Below are 20888 nucleotides of genomic sequence, written 5' to 3' on the forward strand. Positions count from 1 at the left end.
CACGTTTTAACGTGAGACTTTTTCGCGTCTCTGTTACATCAAGAACCACCCCCCAGCCCATGTTAAAAGCTAGAGCCCTCCAAAAAAACCGTATATATCTTACGATAACACAAAAAGGGCCACTACCACCCGCAAGTTTTAGCATGAGACTTTTTCACGTCTCAGGTACGTCAAGGACCACCCCCCAGCCCATGTTAAAAGATAGAGCCCTCCAGAAGAACAGTATAGATCTTACGATAACTCTAAAATGACCACACCAGCTGCAGGTTTTAGTGTGAGACTTTTTAGCGTCTCTGTTACGTTGCAAACTTTAAAAACATTGCTCCACCACGAAAAGTATAACGTTTCTCATTGGATAGACAAAATTTTTGTAGGCGGAGCTTAAGGGTAACATTGAGACCCTAATGGGTCAGATGAAAACACAGCCAGATAGTTTTTTTAAACCAACTTCGGTAAATTGTAGTAAGGAGAAGTTAGGAGAGTTAGTTCCGAGACGGCGAGCTGGATGGCTGGTGCGCCGGCCGCTGTCGCCCTGACGCTGCCTAAACACCGAAAAGGTAATGAACGCACGCAATGCCGCATTTTTGAGCGCATAAGGCTTCACTCAGAACTGCAGAAGTCTCATCTGTTACACCCCTTTTTGCGTAATACTAGTGTCGATCGTTAATTAAAACTCATGGTGTTCACATTTTCCACTTGAAGTAAAGATCTGAAACGCGATGATTTTTCTTTTATATAGTTATTGAGAAGCCACATCAGCCACTGCAATTTACAACAAGTTAGATAAGTAATTAATGATAATTGAGGGTCACTGTAGACCATTTTGATAGTTTTCTCTTTTGTGAAACTTAATTTAAACCTATATTATAGACGTGATATGGCATAGGTCATCCTTCGATCGATTGTAGAACTTGGAAACCCATTCAGGGAATACTCGTTCACATTTTTGTTGAACGCAGTTGGTTTTTACCATCCTGTATTAAAACATCTCCTTTTATCAATAGTGCAATTTATAAACATTGTTTTGTGAGTAGAATAAAATTTCCAGTGGTAAACGTAACTGCTTTTTCGACGTTATTTTACCAGCTAACTAAAAATAGGAAAGCCTTTAACCCCTTCCACTAAATTTAGTTAGTATTAAGATTCTTTTACAGGGAGTGCAGTGGAGGTGACCCTGAGATCATTTAGTATTTGGTTATATCATCGCTAGTCTCACTGAACTCTTCTGAATTCTACATGTCATGTGTGGTCTGGCGTCTCCTTACCAGCAACAGGTCCCAGGTTCAAACTATTCAATTCCCTAAAAAACACGCTCAGAGCGTCGTTGCGCGAAAGTGGCAGGGAGACACGATATAGAACAAACAGACCATCATGAATGTTTAGAAAGTCCAGAAAGTCGTATCCCAGGACGTCACAGAACTTCCGAAGTCTCTGGTTCAGTCCGTCAACTCGCCAAAGGGCAACGGTCAGTTCTGAGGACAATGCAGCAAATTGTGAACTTCGCTAAAACTCCACGCCCGAGGCTGGTGTATTCAGCCTTCTCTGCCAGTCGCTGGTATGACCCAAGAATGCCTTCGGAGCGCAGACGACAGACGTCATTCGTTCCAACGATTGCACACAATCTGCACCTGGTTGCATCCTGTTCCCTCAGTGGCTGCTGGAATAGCCTCTCCAGCATGTTCAGTGAGACCCCAAGGCATATACACTGGTGTCCTTTCCTGTCCCTTGCTGTTATTTCCTTAAGGGTCTTCGGTCAGAGACATCGTCACATTATCTTTATAATTGTAGAAATGACACGTATTGATAGGCTCTGAGCACTACAGGTTTTAACATTGGAGGTCATCAGTACCGTAGAACTTAGAACTACTTACACGTAACTAACCTAAGGACATCACGCTCGAGGCAGGATTCGAACCTGCGACCGTAGCGGTCGCGCAGTTCCAGACTGAAGCGCCTAGAACCGCTCGGCCTCACTGGCCGGCCGTCGTGATAGCTAACACTGAGCCTCTGCTGTGCTCTTCGCCAACAGTAGTTAATACGGTGCCAGACCAGTTGCCAGAACTCTGTTGTGCTTTAGCGTCATTGGTGAGTGCCAGGATGCCACTTAGAAAGCAGGTCACGTTAAGCAGGCACAATAGAGTATGCTGAACTTGAAGATGCACGCTGACCATAAAATTATTTCGTCATTCTACAGCAGCAGTAATGTGACTCACTCTGCATCTCACTCAATCTGACTCAAACAGTTACACAACACAATAAGTGACGATTCTTTATAAATGATGAAAAATACGCATATTCATGTAGAGATGCATTACACTCATTGACATTCAGCATGCCTACAATTTAAGAAAGATGCTCAGCTAATGAAGCAATTAATTTTATTGAGAATTATGGTACAAATTTTCATGTTTCTATAAATAGTGATACGACTAAGGAAATCGTATGCTTATAGTATATTCCCGAATATGTCCTTAAGTTGTTTTTTATTATTTCATTTAAGGCTTCCTTCGAGGACCTTAAGCAAAAGTGCAGACGCATCAAAGTCAGACGCCACCCCAGAAGGCTGTTAGGTCCGAAGAGAGGCGCATCTTCTAAAGGTAAATAGCTACATCAACATCTTCTGCCTTAGAATCAAAATTCAAAGTATCTAAATGTCTTTTCTCTAAATCGCTAGTTTTTCGTCTTCGGCGAAATCTTGTCCAGTAATTTAACTTTTTACATTTCAGAGAAAGTTTGTTATTGTTTATGAGATCGGTACTGACTTTTCGAGTAAATAGAAAAGGGAATAGGTTCATGAAGATTCTGTGCCGCATTAGAAGTATCCACATTTTATTATACTTAGCCGTTCTCAGTGTACTACAGTTGTACGTTACTTGAGCGAGACTCGATAAACCGATGAAATGTGAGATACCGTCATGAAAGGCTTTATTAAAATCGTTTGTGTAAAATACTATAGAAAGTTTCCTACTGTTTGTAATGGCCTCTTAAGTGCTTCAGAATAAATGAGTTATTTTTATACTTTATGTGATTCAATTGCATTAAATTCAATAAAACTGGAGACAATTTACATAAATGTAAGTTATTACCGTTCACTAGGTGCATCTAGTAAAGTATCTTGTTAACATTATAGTCTGTCGGAGACTGCCAAGAATTCCATAGGCCTCAGTCTGGCCGCACATTTCCCCCACCTCAACCCCACGCTGTCTGAGAGGGAGGAGGGGAATGAGGGGCAAACTGCGATCCCGCCGTAATTAGATGGAAGTACCGTCGCACTGCATACTACTTGGTTTTGTATTTCATCTTTCTCAACAACACCGATCGCAACCGAAATAAGTTTTCGGAATTAACTGTTGTTTTTCGTTCAGTGAAAACATAAATTGTTGGCTTACAGATAGACGCAGACGATTTCACAGATTTTCGCTTAACCGTGACTTATTTAGTTTCGTAACCGAAACAAAGTTCTTTCACTGACATGTGTTGATCAAAATACCGTAACACTTTTGCAGCCTCGTTATGGAGACATGGATACTCTACCCGAAGAAAATGACGTAAACGTGCTAGACAGATTTAGTGCAGAAAGATTCGTCTTTAAAACTGGACTCACAGCAGATCGATCAGTTATATCCGGACGTGCACGGAGGCCTTTTCGACCGAAACGACAAACGGTCTCTAACAGAGCTCTAAAAGAGATGTGAGACTGACAATGACTTCAAAATGTTTAGGAAACTGCCCCTATAATTCTGACTAGGTCACAATAAATTCTACAGACCTCGCAATTTGTTTGACGTCAGTGAGCTTAGAGAACTGCATTGTGTTTGTCAAAATTTGTCTCTTTTACAATGTGATTTCTTTTAATGCATCCCCGTCAAATCACAAATAAGTTGTTCCTCACCTTGCAATGTCTTACTTTGGGCAGTGGGCAGTCAAGTCCACTTAAAATGCAAGGTCTGCAGCCCATTCCAGATGGTTTAATTTTTGTTCCTGCACTCAATTTTCCGTCATAAAAGCAACAACAGCGAGTTATAAATCGACAAATCGTCCCATGCATGCATCGTCACTTAACCAACATACTTTGTAGTAATACATAAAATCTCCAAGGTCTTCGTTCATTTCCATCGAAAACTGTTGCAGCTGATGGTGTAATAATGTAAGCGACTTTTGAACTGTTACTATTCGTCCCACCAACTTCTTCATGTGCTCCATGCTTCAAAATACTGCACAAAATGTTTCTTGACGTTTTGAGGGGGTGTCTGAATCAGGTCATTATATAGTTAACTGAATTGTCAGTAACATTTTATAGTGAGCTTCATTTTATGTTACTTTCTTTTAACGGCCATAGTACTATAGTTCATGTGACTGTATTATGTAGAGTGTTAGCATATTTTGGTGTTTTATGCGAGATATTGTAAAATAAATTAAAAATAAAAATAAAAATTGTGATTTGCTTACACAAAGGTCTCAAGTAAATGTTTATAAAAAAAGCTTTAACAATAGTTTTAAGCCCCATATTTCACTTCAGGATGAGTGGGTTGTTCTAGTGAGTATTTATCTCGGTCTTCTTTATCGTGACATCTGTTTAACGCAAAACTTGTATTCTACTACAACTGCTATTTGTCTACTTTTATTTTAATACCAAATTTGTTTGAACTGTTGGTGTTAAACAGATGTAATTGGCATAGCGAACGTTCTCCATACTCTATGTCGTATAATGCGGCTGGTTGTATAAGTCTGTACACAGCAGACTTAGTTGTATTCAAGCTATGTTTGTGAATTTAAAAGCCTGTTGAGGCTATCTGACTCATTTCATAAGGCATGTTACTTACTACGGAGTCTCCAGTTCTGCGCAACTATGACATAGATCTACTTTGATGCCATTCCTTTGTATTTCTTACATTTCTGGGACTGATAATAGCTACACTATAGCTGAAATCTAGATCAGCAATAAATTATAAATTGAATCACGACTGATTGCTGATTTCCTTCCCATTTTAATTACAACACAGTCGCTGTGCTCAACAGTTCCAATGGAATCCAGCCTGATTCTAAACACTGTTCACAGGTCCTCCATTTTTTCCTTAACCCCGTTCAGTACCTCGTGTGCCTCCCACAGACTGTAATTCAGTTATTTACACATCCAGGTTTTACAGTCAGTGCTACTCAGATCGTCTCCTAAACCGTTTATGTGGGTCTGGAACAGCAGAAGGCCTGCAACACTTTCTTGGGGAACGCCAGATATTACTTCGTTTTAGTAGATGACTGTCCGTCAGATGGTATGAATTGTGACCTTTCTGGTAGGAAATCACGAATCCAGTCACACAACTGAAACGATGCTCCATAAAAAAGCAAATTAAATTACAAGTCTCTTGTGAGGTATGGTGTCAAAAGCCTTCCGTAAATCTAAAACTATGGAATCAGTTTTACATCCCCTGTCAGTAGCACACATCAGTTCGTGAGAACAAAGAGTTAGCTGTGTTCCACAAGAACGATACTTTCTGAATACGCTTGAGCACGTGTCTTCGAGATAACTCATAGTGTTCGAGCACAGTATATATTCCAAAGTCATACTGCAAATCGATATTAGTATTTCCTTTTTTTCGGTATTGGTGTGCCTTGTGCAACTGTTCAGTCTTTAGGTAGGGTTCGGTTGTATATGAGATATACGGAGCTTTCGTATCAGCATACTTTGAGAGGAATCTGACTGGTAAACAGTCAGGACCGGTGGCTTTGCCTTTATTAAGTGATTTAAGATGCTTTGCTACAATGAGGATATCTACTTGACAATTACTCAAGTTGGCAGTTGTTCTTTGTTCGAATTCTGGAATATTTACTTCGTCTTGTTTGGGTGAAAGAATTTCAGTAAACCGTACTTAGAATCTCTGCTTTAGTGGCACTTCAAATGGTTCAAATGGCTCTGAGAACTATGGGGCTTAACATCTGTGGTCATCAGTCCCCTAGAACGTAGAACTATTTAAACCTAACCAACCTAAGGACATCACACACATCCGTGCCCAAGGCAGGATTCGAACCTGCAACCGTAGCAGTCGCGCGGTTCCGGACTGAGCGCCTAGAACCGTTCGGCCACCGCGGCCGGCCTCTAGTGGCACTGTCATCAGTAACATCACGGTTGCTGTCGTGCAGTGAAGGTATTGATCGTGGCTTTCCGCTGGTGTACGTAACATAGGACCAAAATCTCTTTGGATTTTCTGCCAGATTTCGAGACAGCTTCGTTGTGGAAAGTATTAAAAGCATCTCGCACTGAAGTTCGCGCTCCATTTCGAGCTTCTGTAAAACTTATCCAATCTTGACAGTTTTGCGTGCTTTTAAATTTGGCGCGCTTTTCTTGTTGCGTGTTGTTGCGTGTTGACATGTTTAGTGTACCATGGAGGATCAGTACCATATCTTATTCATTTAAATTGTATATGTCTCTCAATAGGCGTCGATACTATTACTTTGAATTTAAACCATTTAGATCTGCTCTTACATATTCAGATTGGAAGGAGTGGAGATTAACTCTTAGTTATTGAACTGATTGTCTCGTCAGCCAAATTTGTATTCTCTCCATCGACTGAACGTATGAAAGTAAGATTCTAAGGGTTTTTGTACATGATAAAGACGTAGAAGAACTTCGAGCATTGCCCGAAACAGCCACTGAGTAGGCATTGTCTGCATTGACTCCATCTACGAATCACAGAAAAAATTGTTTTATTTGTAGAACTGGAATAAAATCACCTTGCTCTTTGCAGTGGCACGGGCAGCGTTGCAAGGATTCTGCCAGATATTCTTTACGAGGCTCTCCAGGTACCCACGGAATAGGCAACGCGGAGAGCATGTGGCTCTTGAGAACGAACTACTAGTGTATTGGTTTCCAACATGGGGGTAAATGAAATTTTGTGGGGTGTAAAAACTAAACCATTCGATTCTGTCTCAGTCACGAAACTAAATCTTTTTCTAAAGATGATTACTATTATCGCAGTTTTGTAAGAATCCAATACTGGTTACATTAGTTATCAATAATTACTTTTTCTCAGTTAGTAGCATAAATGCGGTGGAGGTTACAGGCTCCTCACGCAGTCCACCAACTACACATATGTCGTGCTTCATCCCGTACATCGGTGATGCTAAAAGTGAGACATATACGTAACAGTTTATAAATATTTCAAGAAAATGCCTTCTCCAAGTTGTAGATAGTACCTGCAGCAGTCCGGAATTTTTCCCTTCGAAACAGATAAACGAATTAATTGACATCACGACACAGCGTAACTACGTGAGGGCTACTATTGTGTTGTACACAGTTTATTATACTAATGATAATAATTATTATTATTAGTATTAGAGTGTATAGACAGAAAGCATTAACAGCCTAAAGTTTCCGAGACTTCAGAACTAAGGAGTGCAACAATGAAGTGATTTACGAACAGTAAGTATAGAGCACACGTCTGAACGTGTTTGATTTTAAATGGGATTGCAGTGTGCAATTCGAGCAAATTCCGTAATGGAGAGCAGTAATGTAGGGAAAGCACGTTTTGTAACAAGTGTGTACCCTCACTGTGTGTAGTTAGCTTTCTTTTCTGGGAAGTAGTTGTGAGTACCACTTGCGATGCACCACGAATTCCTTCGTCATTCATTCTAACACACACACACGCACACGCACGCAGCCTAAATATCATTCATCTCTCACCATTTAAAAAATAAAAGTGCTCCGAGAAAAGTCCTTCATTCTACAGTTTGTTAGGTTCTAATTTGGGAGGAGGGGGGGGGGGGCAAATGATGGCAGGGAGGACGGGGGTACTAGTTAATGTCTGATTGCACTCAGGGGTAATGGTCTAAAAAAAGGCTGAGAACCCCTGTACTAGTGGCTGCTGGCTGTTTCCTACTGCACGACTTGCTTAATCGTGATGATGATGATGTTTGCTTTGTGGGGCGCTCAACTGCGCCCGTACACAGTCCCAATTTTTACACACTTCAGTTTTTTTCACAGTCCAATCTAACTTTGCTTAATCGCGAATCACAAAATAATTTTAATCGAAGTACAGGAGCAGGTATGGCATGGCATCTGGCATCTGGCGAGTGTTATGGGGGACTTCTTATATAGCAAGGACTTTCTTGACGCACACAGACCTTCGCCCGGTTCTCGTGATTGAAGTCGCAGGCAGGACAGCCCGGCTGGTTCGTCGGACTGTGGAGTCGAACTGGAGTCTGCCGAGTTTTGAGCCTAAGACGAGTGACTAGTAGCCCACGGAACGTCACGAATCCAGAGCCATAACAGGGCGAGTTGTGTGGGAGATCCCACTGATATAGGAAATGTTAGTTTACGGCCTAGTCCTATCACTGTGCGCTCCATACTGATGATCGTGCAAGTATTCGTTATATTAGAAACTTTGTGAACTTTTTAATCTACTCAAATATTTACCACTACCTGTAGCTTCCTCTAAACATACTGGTACACCTATAGACACCTATTTGTTGTTAATTAATTTATTTATTGCTACATTCAACAACAGCAATCACACATTTAACGGAATGTTTTAGCACTTTTGTGCGCCGTTAATTTTTGTTATTGGGTAAGATTCAAACAGATACACTAGACAGTAAGTTTGTTCGCTATAGACAAATGTGAGATACATGTTGCCATGCGGTAGTTTCGTAAGTCGTACGAGGAAACCTCACCAACTTGACCTCATATTTTAAGGAGAGAAAAAACACTAGGAAGATTCTGTGCCGTGGTTCTGAGAGGACGCATTTATTATCTTCAGAAAGTACAGCTTTTAAACTTTATTCGCGCACATCGTTTGTCTCTCACTCGCTTTGCCCCACTGCATTAACTGACTGTCCGAGCACGAAGAACTGTACAATGGAGTGAGTAAGAGGTCTGTCAGATACTGTTCTGAAGTTGCCAACATACTTGATTCATTATTTCGAAGTGCACGGTTTCTCACATGCAGCTGCTACCAGGGATTCCTCTGCTTTGAACAATTTTATGTTGCGATACACAAATAGAGGAAAATGATTGAAAGGAATGAGTGTGTCATTAAAGAAGTAGAGTAGCGCTATTCAATTATTAACATAGCTGTTGTGCGTTGTATTCTTTGAATTGCAAAGCTTGCACTTTTAAAGTGAAGTACATTTTCACAGGATGCACTATTCTTCAACGTGATTGATATGATTAAATCGTAAACCGAAAATCATTAACTTGATTTTATAATAATTCTCCAGCTGCTTAGGTTCATTTATTTTGAGAAATGTATATAAAATCGGAATAATAATGGATCAGTTGCTGAGGTTCATTTATTTACACTTTGAGGCATGTATATAAATCCAGAATGTAAGTACGAGAATTCTCTTAATATAACATTGAACTGATAAGAGCGTAATGTTGACACACTAAGTGCTCATATTATTCAGTATGTTTCGCTTAAAAAACATGTGTTCTCGTACAAGATATCAAAATACGTTTGGCAGATGTGTCCACTTTCTCTCTCCTCTTCTCTAGTCTTCGACATCTCTCTAATAGGGGACCTCTGGTTGCCATTTGCGCGCTCTTGGGTATGAGGCGGATGAAGTGAGATTAAGCGAGTGACAAACGAGGAACACGGTAGTTTAAAAGTCGTACTTTCGGACGATCATGACTGCTTACTGTCAGAATTATGGCCCAAATTTTCGCGTGAGATCGATTTCTGGGACTGATGTCTTCCTAGATTGCTTTCTTTCTCCTTAAAATGTGAGGTCAAGTTGGTGATGCTTACTTGTTAGACTGAACAGATACTGCAAGTAACGAGTGTTGTTCTTAACCTTACCGGCATCTGCTGCATTATTCGTGGCTCTTATTATATGTGTGCTTAAGTGGCTTTCCTAAGTTATACCTTTCTGTGGTAAGCGTAATTCTCTATCATCAGATGTAACGTCAGTTGCACTTATAACTCTAGAATAAAAATGCCTATTGCTAAATCTTTGCTAAATCTGATGTAGCTACGCGCATTGGCGACGCAGGATATGCTCTTGACAACACAGGTAAAACTAATAGTAATTCATAAAGCAAACAACTAAGGTCAGAAATTTAACCCACATGAAGAAATCTTTATCCGCAAACAGAAAACATGGATAAAACATCTTCAATGACTAAAATGTAACAGTGGAAATGGACTGTTTTTGGAACCTTCCCAAGCGTATTAGACGATAAACAGCAAATTTTACTTTCATCTGTTTTTTATTGTCCTAAATCTTGAAAACAACTCCCAGATCACCAATCAATACAATAACAAACATGGTTTCTTGTCCTAATTAGCTTCGCATGCGTATTGCACTGAAAATAGTGCAAAACAGTGCTAAATGTGGACAGATTTGCTGATGAAGCGTTGACCTATATGCGCTTCATGTATGCATTCAATGAATACAATGGAAGACAAGCATACTGATGCTTTGTTGAGCTGTTCCCACAGAAACGCCAACGCCATCATAGTACAGTGTTTTATGGTGTGAAGATCTTTTCACAGAAACAAACCGAAAAAATCATTATTGCATTATTATTCTGCAATCAGCCGAGGATTCCGTGGTTCTCTTACATCAAAATACTCGGAAGGTGTCCCTGAACTGCCTCTGGAAATTAGCAAGTGGAGTTGAGTTCTAGTTCATGCTATTCACACAGGGCGTTAGAGGTATAAGGGAGATATTTCTAATGATGACTGAAGACATTGTACTGAACAATATTATATCACCATTTACTTCATTTGGAAACCAATATGGATATTACGTTTTTAGGTTGGTTAGTACCTCCAAGTATGCATGGCATAAGCAGGACTTTATTGGTTATTGTCCCTTGGGCAGAAAGTTAGGCACTGAAGTGTGAATGCATCGACGCAAAATGGATTGTCTACACTGACATGCGTGTACTTCACTGCCGAGTTACAAGGATGCAGAAAACATCAGGTAGTACATTACGTGATGTGTTTGTGTGGAATACCGTTAGACGCAGAGAAAAAGCAACCAACACACGAAGTTGGTTCACATTAAGGTACCAATTGTCACAGTATCAGTACCTATGCCCCTAACACCCTAAGAGCTGTCAGGCGCATTTTCTCTGGCGTTTCGGCGGATATTTGTAATTTAGTTTTCGGGATCTGTACCTGGAGTGGCCCCAAACAAATACTGTTAGTCACGTCTTTCATACGACTCCCAGTGTCGACGGGAAATGCACGTTTGTTTCCCGTTTAAAACAAAATAATTTTTAAAGAGGATTTTAATTGCCCATTCAAGACAGCGGTCAACAATTAGCCTTGTCGAATATTCTTTTTATCGATGAACGTCGGATGTAAGAATAAACACCACGCCAGCAACGACAGCACCGTCCTGGCACGCGCTGAGTGATACCGGCGTGCAATGGTGCTGCTCAATCGTTACTGGAGTACTGATTATTCTTACTGTCTCTGCTAAACTGTCACGGTAAGACGAATATCGCAGTAGTCTAATTTTGGATCGCTCTATCGAATGAGCACGTAAAACAGCGCTTTAGAAATCATTTTCTTTGTAACAGGGAACAAACTAATGCTGACTGTCGACACTAGGTGTCGAATTAAAGACATGATGAGCAGTATTTATTTGGGCTGACTCCAGCTACACACTGCAAAAACGAAATAGCAAATATATGTCGAAACATGAGAAGAAATTACCCTGACGACTCTTAGCAGGGTCACCTAATGTATATGTTATTCTGTATTTTTGATTCGCAATGGAAACTGGTAATGCTCTCTGACTTAGAAGACGGTTCATTTCTACTATATGTGCACAATCTCTGGACTTTTTGTGTTACTATTTCGTGTTGATGTGCCACATGATGATGAAAATGTATATGTATAATAAATCTCGTAACATCTTGTAAGTAGCTTTATTATTATTTAAATTTTACAATACCAGTGTCATAATACGATAACTAGAGCAAATTATACCTGATTTGTACTGAAACAAAGTTCAGAAAATAAGCTGGCTACATCTAGTAAACAAAAGGTGAATGTATTCCGCTGTTGTACCTTAAGATGAGTGTGCAAGCCCTCGAAACGCGTCGTGAGAAAGAAAGTGATCGACACAACTAATTGTTCTAATTTGTTAAAACTCAACATGAACAATCACAACCACAAGAAACTTCTTTTTTATGAGGTTACCAGTTTCGGTCCGTTTTAGACCTCACACCACGATGGTAGACGGTGGCTGCGAACGGAGCAGGCGCAACAACTTCACGAACGCAAGCCGCTTAAGCAATTAGCATTCGTGTAGTCGTCACGCCTGCTCCGTTCGCAGCCACCGTCTACCATCGTGGTGTGAGGTCTGAAGATGTTCTAAAACGGATCAAAACTGACTTCTCAAAAATTATTGTTTTAATTTGTCTTTTATGTCATAAGGAACCGTTTTCTCGTAATGCCAGTCTAAGCAACACCGACTCGAAGGAAAGCCTCGGCGCTTGTTCGTGGCGTCACGTCAGCTAGGCACCTCGAACGCCAAGTCTGTTGCAGGCATACTCATGATGGTGGTGTCTCCGACACAGGGAAATGTGAAGCTATTGGCGGTAGTTGACCAACACACATTGTTCTGAGAGATTTCTGCAATCAATTAATTGTGGAATTCATTACACTTCTTAACAAATAGTGTACTTCTGAACTTAAATTTCCGCCTGTTTTAAGGATTGACATATAAAAACAACTTCATGGTCCAGCAGCAACAGAATTCGTGCTTCTTTACCTTATTTGTAAATCTGAGGAAGTTACGTTTGTACTGGGTTGCTTTTACAAGAAACTGTGAACATATTGCTGCTCTTCTTTAGGTATCTTGGTTGACTATGGGGTGAGGAGCACTGAACGTTAATGAAATATCTTGCGATTGTGACAGTTCAGTGGGGGACAGAAGAAGAGGCAAAAGAGAGATACTTGTTGTATCAAATAATTTTTTTTTATCTTATAAAGTTTCTCCTTTCAGTTGCAGGGGAATATTTATCTTTTCTATTGTGCATGTTTAAAAAAAGTTTAAGCTCAGCAGTATTTTCGATGTATGAAGCTATTTTGTTTCCTGTTTAGAATTCCTTTCGTTGAAAACGACTGTAATCTAATGACTGGCTACAGATGGACATTTACACATGTAAATTAGTTCACATTTCCAGTGACGATGTCAAACGAAAATAAAAGAAACGAATTAATTGTAAGGGGGTTTGGGTAAGTTTCGATAGCAAAGTGGATCAAGTAAATATAGTTACTTGAATGTAAAATTTCCGAAGCTTGCAATAGTGCAAAGCATCTTCTCATATTGATCTACGTTTGTTTCAACAGGATTCAGTAATACAGAACTATGATCTTCATTTGTAGCTTTACGACAGTAAGAAAATCTTTCATCTAAATAAAACTGCAGAATCCAAAACAATACCAAACATTTTGCCCAAAAATAAGAGATTTATAGTGATAAGCACTCCCAGGTGTTTCTGCGTGCAACAGACCTGGCGTTCGCCGTGGCTAGCTGACGTGACTTCACCAACAAGTGCCGAGGCCTTCCTTCGAGTCGGTGTTGGTCTAGCACGGACTCGGTAGCATTACTGCAGAAGCGGTGTGTGGTGCCCGCAGTGTCGCCGGAACAGCTGGTGTCGCTGCACCGCCGCCTGACGGGCCTGCGCTGCCAGCCGCGGCGCGCCATGGTGACGCTCAACGTGACGCAGCACGACGCCATCACGTTCCCCAGCTGCGTGGCCGTCAGGCGCTGCGCCGGCTGCGACTGCCCGGGGGACGGCGAACACTGCGCGCCCACCAAGACCGCCACCGTCAAGCGCAAGGTGAGTACCGCCCAGCACTGCCACACAGCCCTACTCTGCTGCAAACAGTACTCCCTGGACATTCCCGGAGCCTGCGTCATTCGAGCCGAGAGAGCTGAGAGTGTGAAGGCGACTATGCACTGGAGGAGCGTATAACGTGTCCTTGTCAATTCGGCAGGGGCTGTTTGCCCGTGGAGTAATTCCCCGAGTCCATTATTTCAGCTGCTACAGGCTCTACGACAAACACAGACTGCTTGAACAGTAACAGTTTCTTTGACAGCCACTGGATGGGTTAAAGTATATCTTTGGTTTCGTTATTGCGCAATTTCGGCAGTCAAATGTTTGCAGAGCACAAAAAAATCGAGGCATCACGAAGGAATTATCCGAATGGCATGGAAATCGTTAGATGTGATGTAAATTACAGAGAAACTTGGAGGTTTTACTCAAGAGAAAGAGCTTCACGAATTGAGCAATAATGCGTTGGCCCACCTCTGGCTCCTATGTAAGATTCGGGATGGCAAGTTTTGATGTAGTTGCTGGATGTCGTCTGAGGGTGATCATGCCAAATTCTATCCAACTGGCGCGTTGGATGATTGTCGAAATCCTGAGCTGATTAGAGGGCTCTAACCACAATGCTCCAAACGTTCTCATTGGGCAAGATCCTGCGCGCTTGCTGGCCACGATAGTGTTTGGCAAGCACGAAGACTAATCAATAAAACAAGGCATTGAATATGGTCTACGTATCGCTGTGCTGCAAGAGTGCCGTAGATATCAAAGGGTCCTGTTGTGAAATGAAATGGCACCCCAGACCATCACTACTAGTTGTCAGGCTATATGGCAGGCGACGGTCTTATTGGCGTCCTGCTGGTGTTCGGGGCGTCTCTAGACATGTCTTCGCTACTCATCGGCGCAAGTTCGAAGCTGAACTCAGCACTGAAGACAATTATATTCCAGTCAATGAGATTCCGGGCTGAAGACGTGTCTACAGACGCCCTGGACAGCGGTGGGATACCATGCTCACCGTCGCCCGCTATAGGGCTGTCGCGTCCCAAGCGTGGGTTTTGCGAGGGATTGAGCGACACGGTTCGTAAACGGGAATTAGCCGGTTGACCTAATTGAGAGGGAGACTTTTGATCTGGCTAAGATGTTAAATTCCCTGGTGTGAAGGTACAAGGCTAGGATGTTGGTAGAAGTAAACTCGTATGGACGTTATAAAAGTTCTAATTTATTCATAAAGAATACAGATCACCCTAACTGCGTAGTGATTGTACCTACAGAATAGCCAAGCCCATTACAGAGACGGTGACTGACTTCCACCGTTCTGGCTGCCTGATAGAACTTTCCAGCACTTTGCTGCCCACACTAGCACCCTACGTCAGAGTCCCGCGGTCGCTGCCTAAACGCTCATCGGCGACTATCTCCAACTGTCTGCCTGCAGCCCGCCCTCAGCCCAAGTCGGCTGCTACTCACGCTGACTACCGTCGCTGCCTAAACCCGAGAGAGAGAGATTCCCGGAGCGGCGTGCCTCCGAGTTTTGTTAGCTCTTCCCCTTCGACCCCGCCAGCGCTTGGCATGACGTAGCGTCGAGTGCAACTTTTCCTTATTAGGGATTGTTTTAGTATTAACTTCAGTACTTTTCTTCAGAAGCTGGGTGGAGGGGTAGAGGGGCCTCTCCCTATATGGTCACGCACTGCGTCCTGAGCCCTTCATTGGCTCCTCATGACGTAGTGCGGTCCCCACCTAGGGCCCTCTTTCTTTCTCTCTCCGCTCCCAGACTTCTCCCTCTAGCCAAGAGTGTTGATACTGTAAGTTATTGCTTATTAAGGAACCTGCCCAGAGCGCCCTTTTTATCTTAATAGCTGAGTCTGCTTCCTTGCTTATCACGCGCAGCTGCCTGGCCGCTTGGACCGCCGCCTCGGCTATCTGGCTGCGTCGTTATTTTTTGTGACCCCTCTGACACGCCTGGCGTCCCCTGTTAACTCTATCTCCCCGTATGATTTCTGGTGTATCGTCTGAGAACAACTGCATTTAGACTTGGCTTTTCTGCGGTTACAACAGGGCCAGGCAACCAGAACTGACGGCCTGTGGTGCCACTTCTTTTCATAGTAGTCGGATCCCTTTGGTCGTCATCGGCGGGAGCATTACAACAAAGCGCTACGTCGACGATATTCTGCACCCCGTGTTGTTGACCTTCATGGCAAACCATCGTGGACTTTCATTTCAGAAGGATAACGCTCGCCCACACACCGTCGAGAGTTTCTACTACTTATCTTCGTGCTTGCCAAACCCTATCTCGACCAGCAAGATCACCGGATATCTCCAAAATTGAGAACGTTTGGAGCATTACAGGCAGTGCCCTCCAATCAGCTCGTTATATTGACCATCTAACGTGCCAGTTGGATAGAATTTCGTGCGGTATACCTCAGAAGAGCATTCAAAAATTCTGTCAATTAATGCCAAGCCGAATAATTACTTGTATAAGGAACAGAGGTGGACGAACGCGTTGTCGACTTCGCCAGTTTCCTAAGATTTTTCTTTTGAATAAACCATCCAATGATTCTGAAATCGTAATCATTTGTTTTGCTGTACGTGTACACCACACCTAGCAATATCCGCCCCGTTCGGATAACTCCTTTGTGGTGCGTCGTAATCAGCCCGACGTTTCGATCTTTGTCATCATCAGATAAAAACTAACAACCCGCAATAAAAGTTCATTGTCACTTGTAGTACGGAGAAGAGGTGCGTAACACAGCTCCCCCCCCCCCCCCATAGGCGTAGCTATACCCCACCATGTTCACTCCAAAAGCACTTCTGCAAGTAACACCAGAGTAAGTGAAACTATAACAGTTCTGGGGTCCATCGTGAAATACGTCCGTTCCTGGTTGTGACGTAAAGATGTGACGTAAAATTTTCTCCTTCTTCTGACAGAAACGTCGAAGTCTGAACAAGTGCGAATGCCGATCTTTAACAATTTGAGTCATTGATTCTCTTTATAAGCGAGATCACAACAATTACCTCTGCCCTCACCTGCTTTGGGTAGGCCTCAGTCGATCCTAACATAATCAAGTAACACCTGAGTTTCAGTGGATGGGCGAAGGGTGTATCTTACTTGTCAGAAACTCAGGACTGTTTCCAGTTGTGACGAAATGTCACCCAAGTACTTTTTATCGTCCTGTCCGTCAAATTATGGACAATGTGCAACAGTCACTTATGATTTATTATTTCCGGAAGATTTTCTTTTTTCTTTCTTCCCAATTTTTTTCATCCTTTCATACTGCTATTTCCTGTGTTCTTCAGTTACGATTCCTTTGCGCTCTTTTTACGTTTCCTTAACTTAGGTCTTGAAGTTTCCTCTGTATTATGTATCTTCTTCAGAAATATTTCTTTCTTCTAAGTCTTTTTGACTTTCTTCGCTCTACTTATTTTTTCCTCTTTTTGTTGTTGAAGTATTGAAATATTTCTGTAGTTATACTACTTTCCTCACTTCTTTTTATATGGCCAAATAAAGTGACATTTTTTTCCGAATTGTGTAAAAACTTCTTCAGTTTCGTTCTTTGTTACTCACTATATTTGTAATTTCCATCTGTTTCCGACCCCAGAATTTTTAAAGACTTTTATCTCCTTCTCAGTTCCTCTACATTTCTTCTAGTTTGAGTGAAGCAATGCATTCTGCTACGAAAAGTGCTTCATGTCTTGTTACAGTGGTATAGTTCCTGATTTTTGTTTTTATGGGAAATGATTTTTTTTATTGTATGTAGCATTGGAGAGTTCCTTCACAGTCACTGTCGATCAGGGTTTGGTGTCATTAGCTTATATCCCATTTATTTGTATACTTTTTCCAAGATTTTGAGCTTTTGAATTTTGTTTTTCCTTCTGAAGTCTGTTTTTAGTGATTTCTGAGCATATAAGACATTAGTCATGTTCTTCTTTTTGGTTGTATACGTATACGTATACATTGCTTTTTCTGTCAACAGTTTTTCCAGGAGATTTATCTCAATTGTGGCTGAATGTACGTCTTTGGATAAGGTGCTTAGGTCATCTGCGGAAGCCAGACACCGGATTTTGACTCCATTAGTTTTTACATTATATGTATTCACAGTTGCGAATACAAATAACCATCAGCATGCATTCCGGAAGGAACATTGCAATTTTATTGCACGGCACTTACTGTCACATACGTCTCACGAAATGACTGCAGCGAGATAATCCAAGAAAGCAGTGCTAACACAGAGTATTACCGATAGTAACTTTTCCTACACATCATTCCCGAATGGAACAGGAAGTGACAAACAGATAGTGGTACCAGAAATACTCTCTGCTTGCGGAGTATATATAACATACATTCTCGATTATTTTTGTAGTTTTACGTTCCTTTCGTATGATGTCGAGTGTTTGATTTGTGGCTGTTGTTCATCCGCAGGTGCTGTCTGTAACCAGCCGGTTGCTAGCCAACGGGACGTTAAAGGAGAGCGTTCACGTCAAGGTTATTCCGGTGGAGAGCCACGTAGAGTGCGGTTGTGTCTGCAAGGTACCGTAGCATATTCTAACATCTGCTTTCTTCTTCTTACCTTACAGCCTCTGTACGACCACGGTTAGCCCCCTTCATGGATTGCATTTTTTCCTCCTTATCCAGAACCTCTTCATCCTTTCTGATCTCTTCTTGTGCTCTTGTTCCGCGATCATCAGTACCCTTCTCTCTCGTTTGCACCACAGGTGAGTCACCGACATTTATCTGTCCTTCTCTGTCGTTGATCTCTGGTGTATTTGTCATTGTATACTTGCTTCTCCAATTTTCCTGCCCTTCCACGTTGATCCACAGTCCTTTCCGAATTAAACAATCCACTTGGTTCATGATTAAATGGCTCTGAGCACCATCATCAGTCCCCTAGAACTTAGAACTACTTAAACCTAACTAACCTAAGGACATCACACACATCCATGCCAGAGGCAGGGTTCGAACCTGCGATCGTAGCGGTCGCGCGGCTCCAGACTGTAGCGCCTAGAACCGCTCGGCCACTACGGCCGGCTTAGTTCCTGTCTTCTCTCTTGTGTACCGGTTGTTTATCTTGAATAAATGTAGCACAAATCTTTCCCTTTTCTAGTGTCTCCCGATATTGTCTTCAGGCCCCTGTACAGTTCTCCCCTAGGTCTTCGCATTTATCTCTCATCACTTCTTTTAGGGCATAGAAGTTTCTTCAGTATCTTTCCCTCTTCGTTTAGTTGTTCTGCATCATGTGTTTCCAGTTCAACCGTGTCAGATACATATGGTACGGCACTGTAGTGTACATGCTTTGCGATATTCCTACAGTTTAATGAGAGCAAATACTGTAACTTTATGAACTGTTCCATCCACAGGAACGACATAAAATTCTATCATTGCGTGTTCACAATAAATCATTCCTGAAGTCAGAAGATAAGACATCATACTGAACCAAGACATTAGTACAGCAGTCATATCCAACGCCACTAAGGGTTCTCTGATTACTCCCCAGTCATCGTTTCCAAGACTTTCGGAAATACTTCTTAGTAAGGAATCACGCTGTCTGGATTTCACTTCAGGTAGAAACTTTACACTGCTTAAGCTGGCGTGATAGATTGCCCTCACGGACACGTATTTTCTGTCAGTGAGACCGCACCTGGCTGTAAATGGAAAGAATGCTTTTAGGAGGAGACATTTCCATTTACTTGCATCTAGTAAAGAATAAATATACACTCCTGGAAATTGAAATAAGAACACCGTGAATTCATTGTCCCAGGAAGGGGAAACTTTATTGACACATTCCTGGGGTCAGATACATCACATGATCACACTGACAGAACCACAGGCACATAGACACAGGCAACAGAGCATGCACAATGTCGGCACTAGTACAGTGTATATCCACCTTTCGCAGCAATGCACGCTGCTATTCTCCCATGGAGACGATCGTAGAGATGCTGGATGTAGTCCTGTGGAACGGCTTGCCATGCCATTTCCACCTGGCGCCTCAGTTGGACCAGCGTTCGTGCTGGACGTGCAGACCGCGTGAGACGACGCTTCATCCAGTCCCGAACATGCTCAATAGGGGACAGATCCGGAGATCTTGCTGGCCAGGGTAGTTGACTTACACCTTCTAGAGCATGTTGGATGGCACGGGATACATGCGGACGTGCATTGTCCTGTTGGAACAGCAAGTTCCCTTGCCGGTCTAGGAATGGTAGAACGATGGGTTCGATGACGGTTTGGATGTACCGTGCACAATTCAGTGTTCCCTCGACGATCACCAGAGGTGTACGGCCAGTGTAGGAGATCGCTCCCCATACCATGATGCCGGGTGTTGGCCCTGTGTGCCTCGGTCGTATGCAGTCCTGATTGTGGCGCTCACCTGCACGGCGCCAAACACGCATACGACCATCATTGGCACCAAGGCAGAAGCGACTCTCATCGCTGAAGACGACACGTCTCCATTCGTCCCTCCATTCACGCCTGTCGCGACACCACTGGAGGCGGGCTGCACGATGTTGGGGCGTGAGCGGAAGACGGCCTAACGGTGTGCGGGACCGTAGCCCAGCTTCATGGAAACGGTTGCGAATGGTCCTCGCCGATACCCCAGGAGCAACAGTGTCCCTAATTTGCTGGGAAGTGGCGGTGCGGTCCCCTACGGCACTGCGTAGGATCCTACGGTCTTGGTGTGCATCCGTGCGTCGCTGCGGTCCGGTCCCAGGTCGACGGGCACGTGCACCTTCCGCCGACCACTGGCGACAACATCGATGTACTGTGGAGACCTCACGCCCCACGTGTTGAGCAATTCGGCGGTACGTCCACCCGGCCTCCCGCATACCCACTATACGCCCTCACTCAAAGTCCGTCAACTGCACATACGGTTCACGTCCACGCTGTCGCGGCATGCTACCCGTGTTAAAGACTGCGATGGAGCTCCGTATGCCACGGCAAACTGGCTGACACTGACGGCGGCGGTGCACAAATGCTACGCAGCTAGCGCCATTCGACGGCCAACGCCGCGGTTCCTGGTGTGTCCGCTGTGCCGTGCGTGTGACCATTGCTTGTACAGCCCTCTCGCAGTGTCCGGAGCAAGTGTGGTGGGTCTGACACACCGGCGTCAATGTG

At 43.0% G+C, this 20888-nt stretch overlaps 1 protein-coding gene across 1 annotated transcript in view; it reads left to right on the forward strand.

Annotated features, from left to right (window-relative positions):
• LOC126336139 (uncharacterized) overlaps positions 1 to 20888 on the forward strand; it is a 132776-nt gene that overhangs the window by 81645 nt on the left and 30243 nt on the right. Inside the window, exons 3-5 of the mRNA XM_049999630.1 lie at positions 2501 to 2597; positions 13596 to 13801; positions 18201 to 18308. Coding sequence (XP_049855587.1) covers positions 2501 to 2597; positions 13596 to 13801; positions 18201 to 18308 — 411 coding nt within the window. The remainder of the gene's footprint in view (positions 1 to 2500; positions 2598 to 13595; positions 13802 to 18200; positions 18309 to 20888) is intronic.

This window comes from Schistocerca gregaria, chromosome 2, assembly GCF_023897955.1.
Source record: "Schistocerca gregaria isolate iqSchGreg1 chromosome 2, iqSchGreg1.2, whole genome shotgun sequence".
NCBI lineage: Eukaryota > Metazoa > Arthropoda > Insecta > Orthoptera > Acrididae > Schistocerca > Schistocerca gregaria.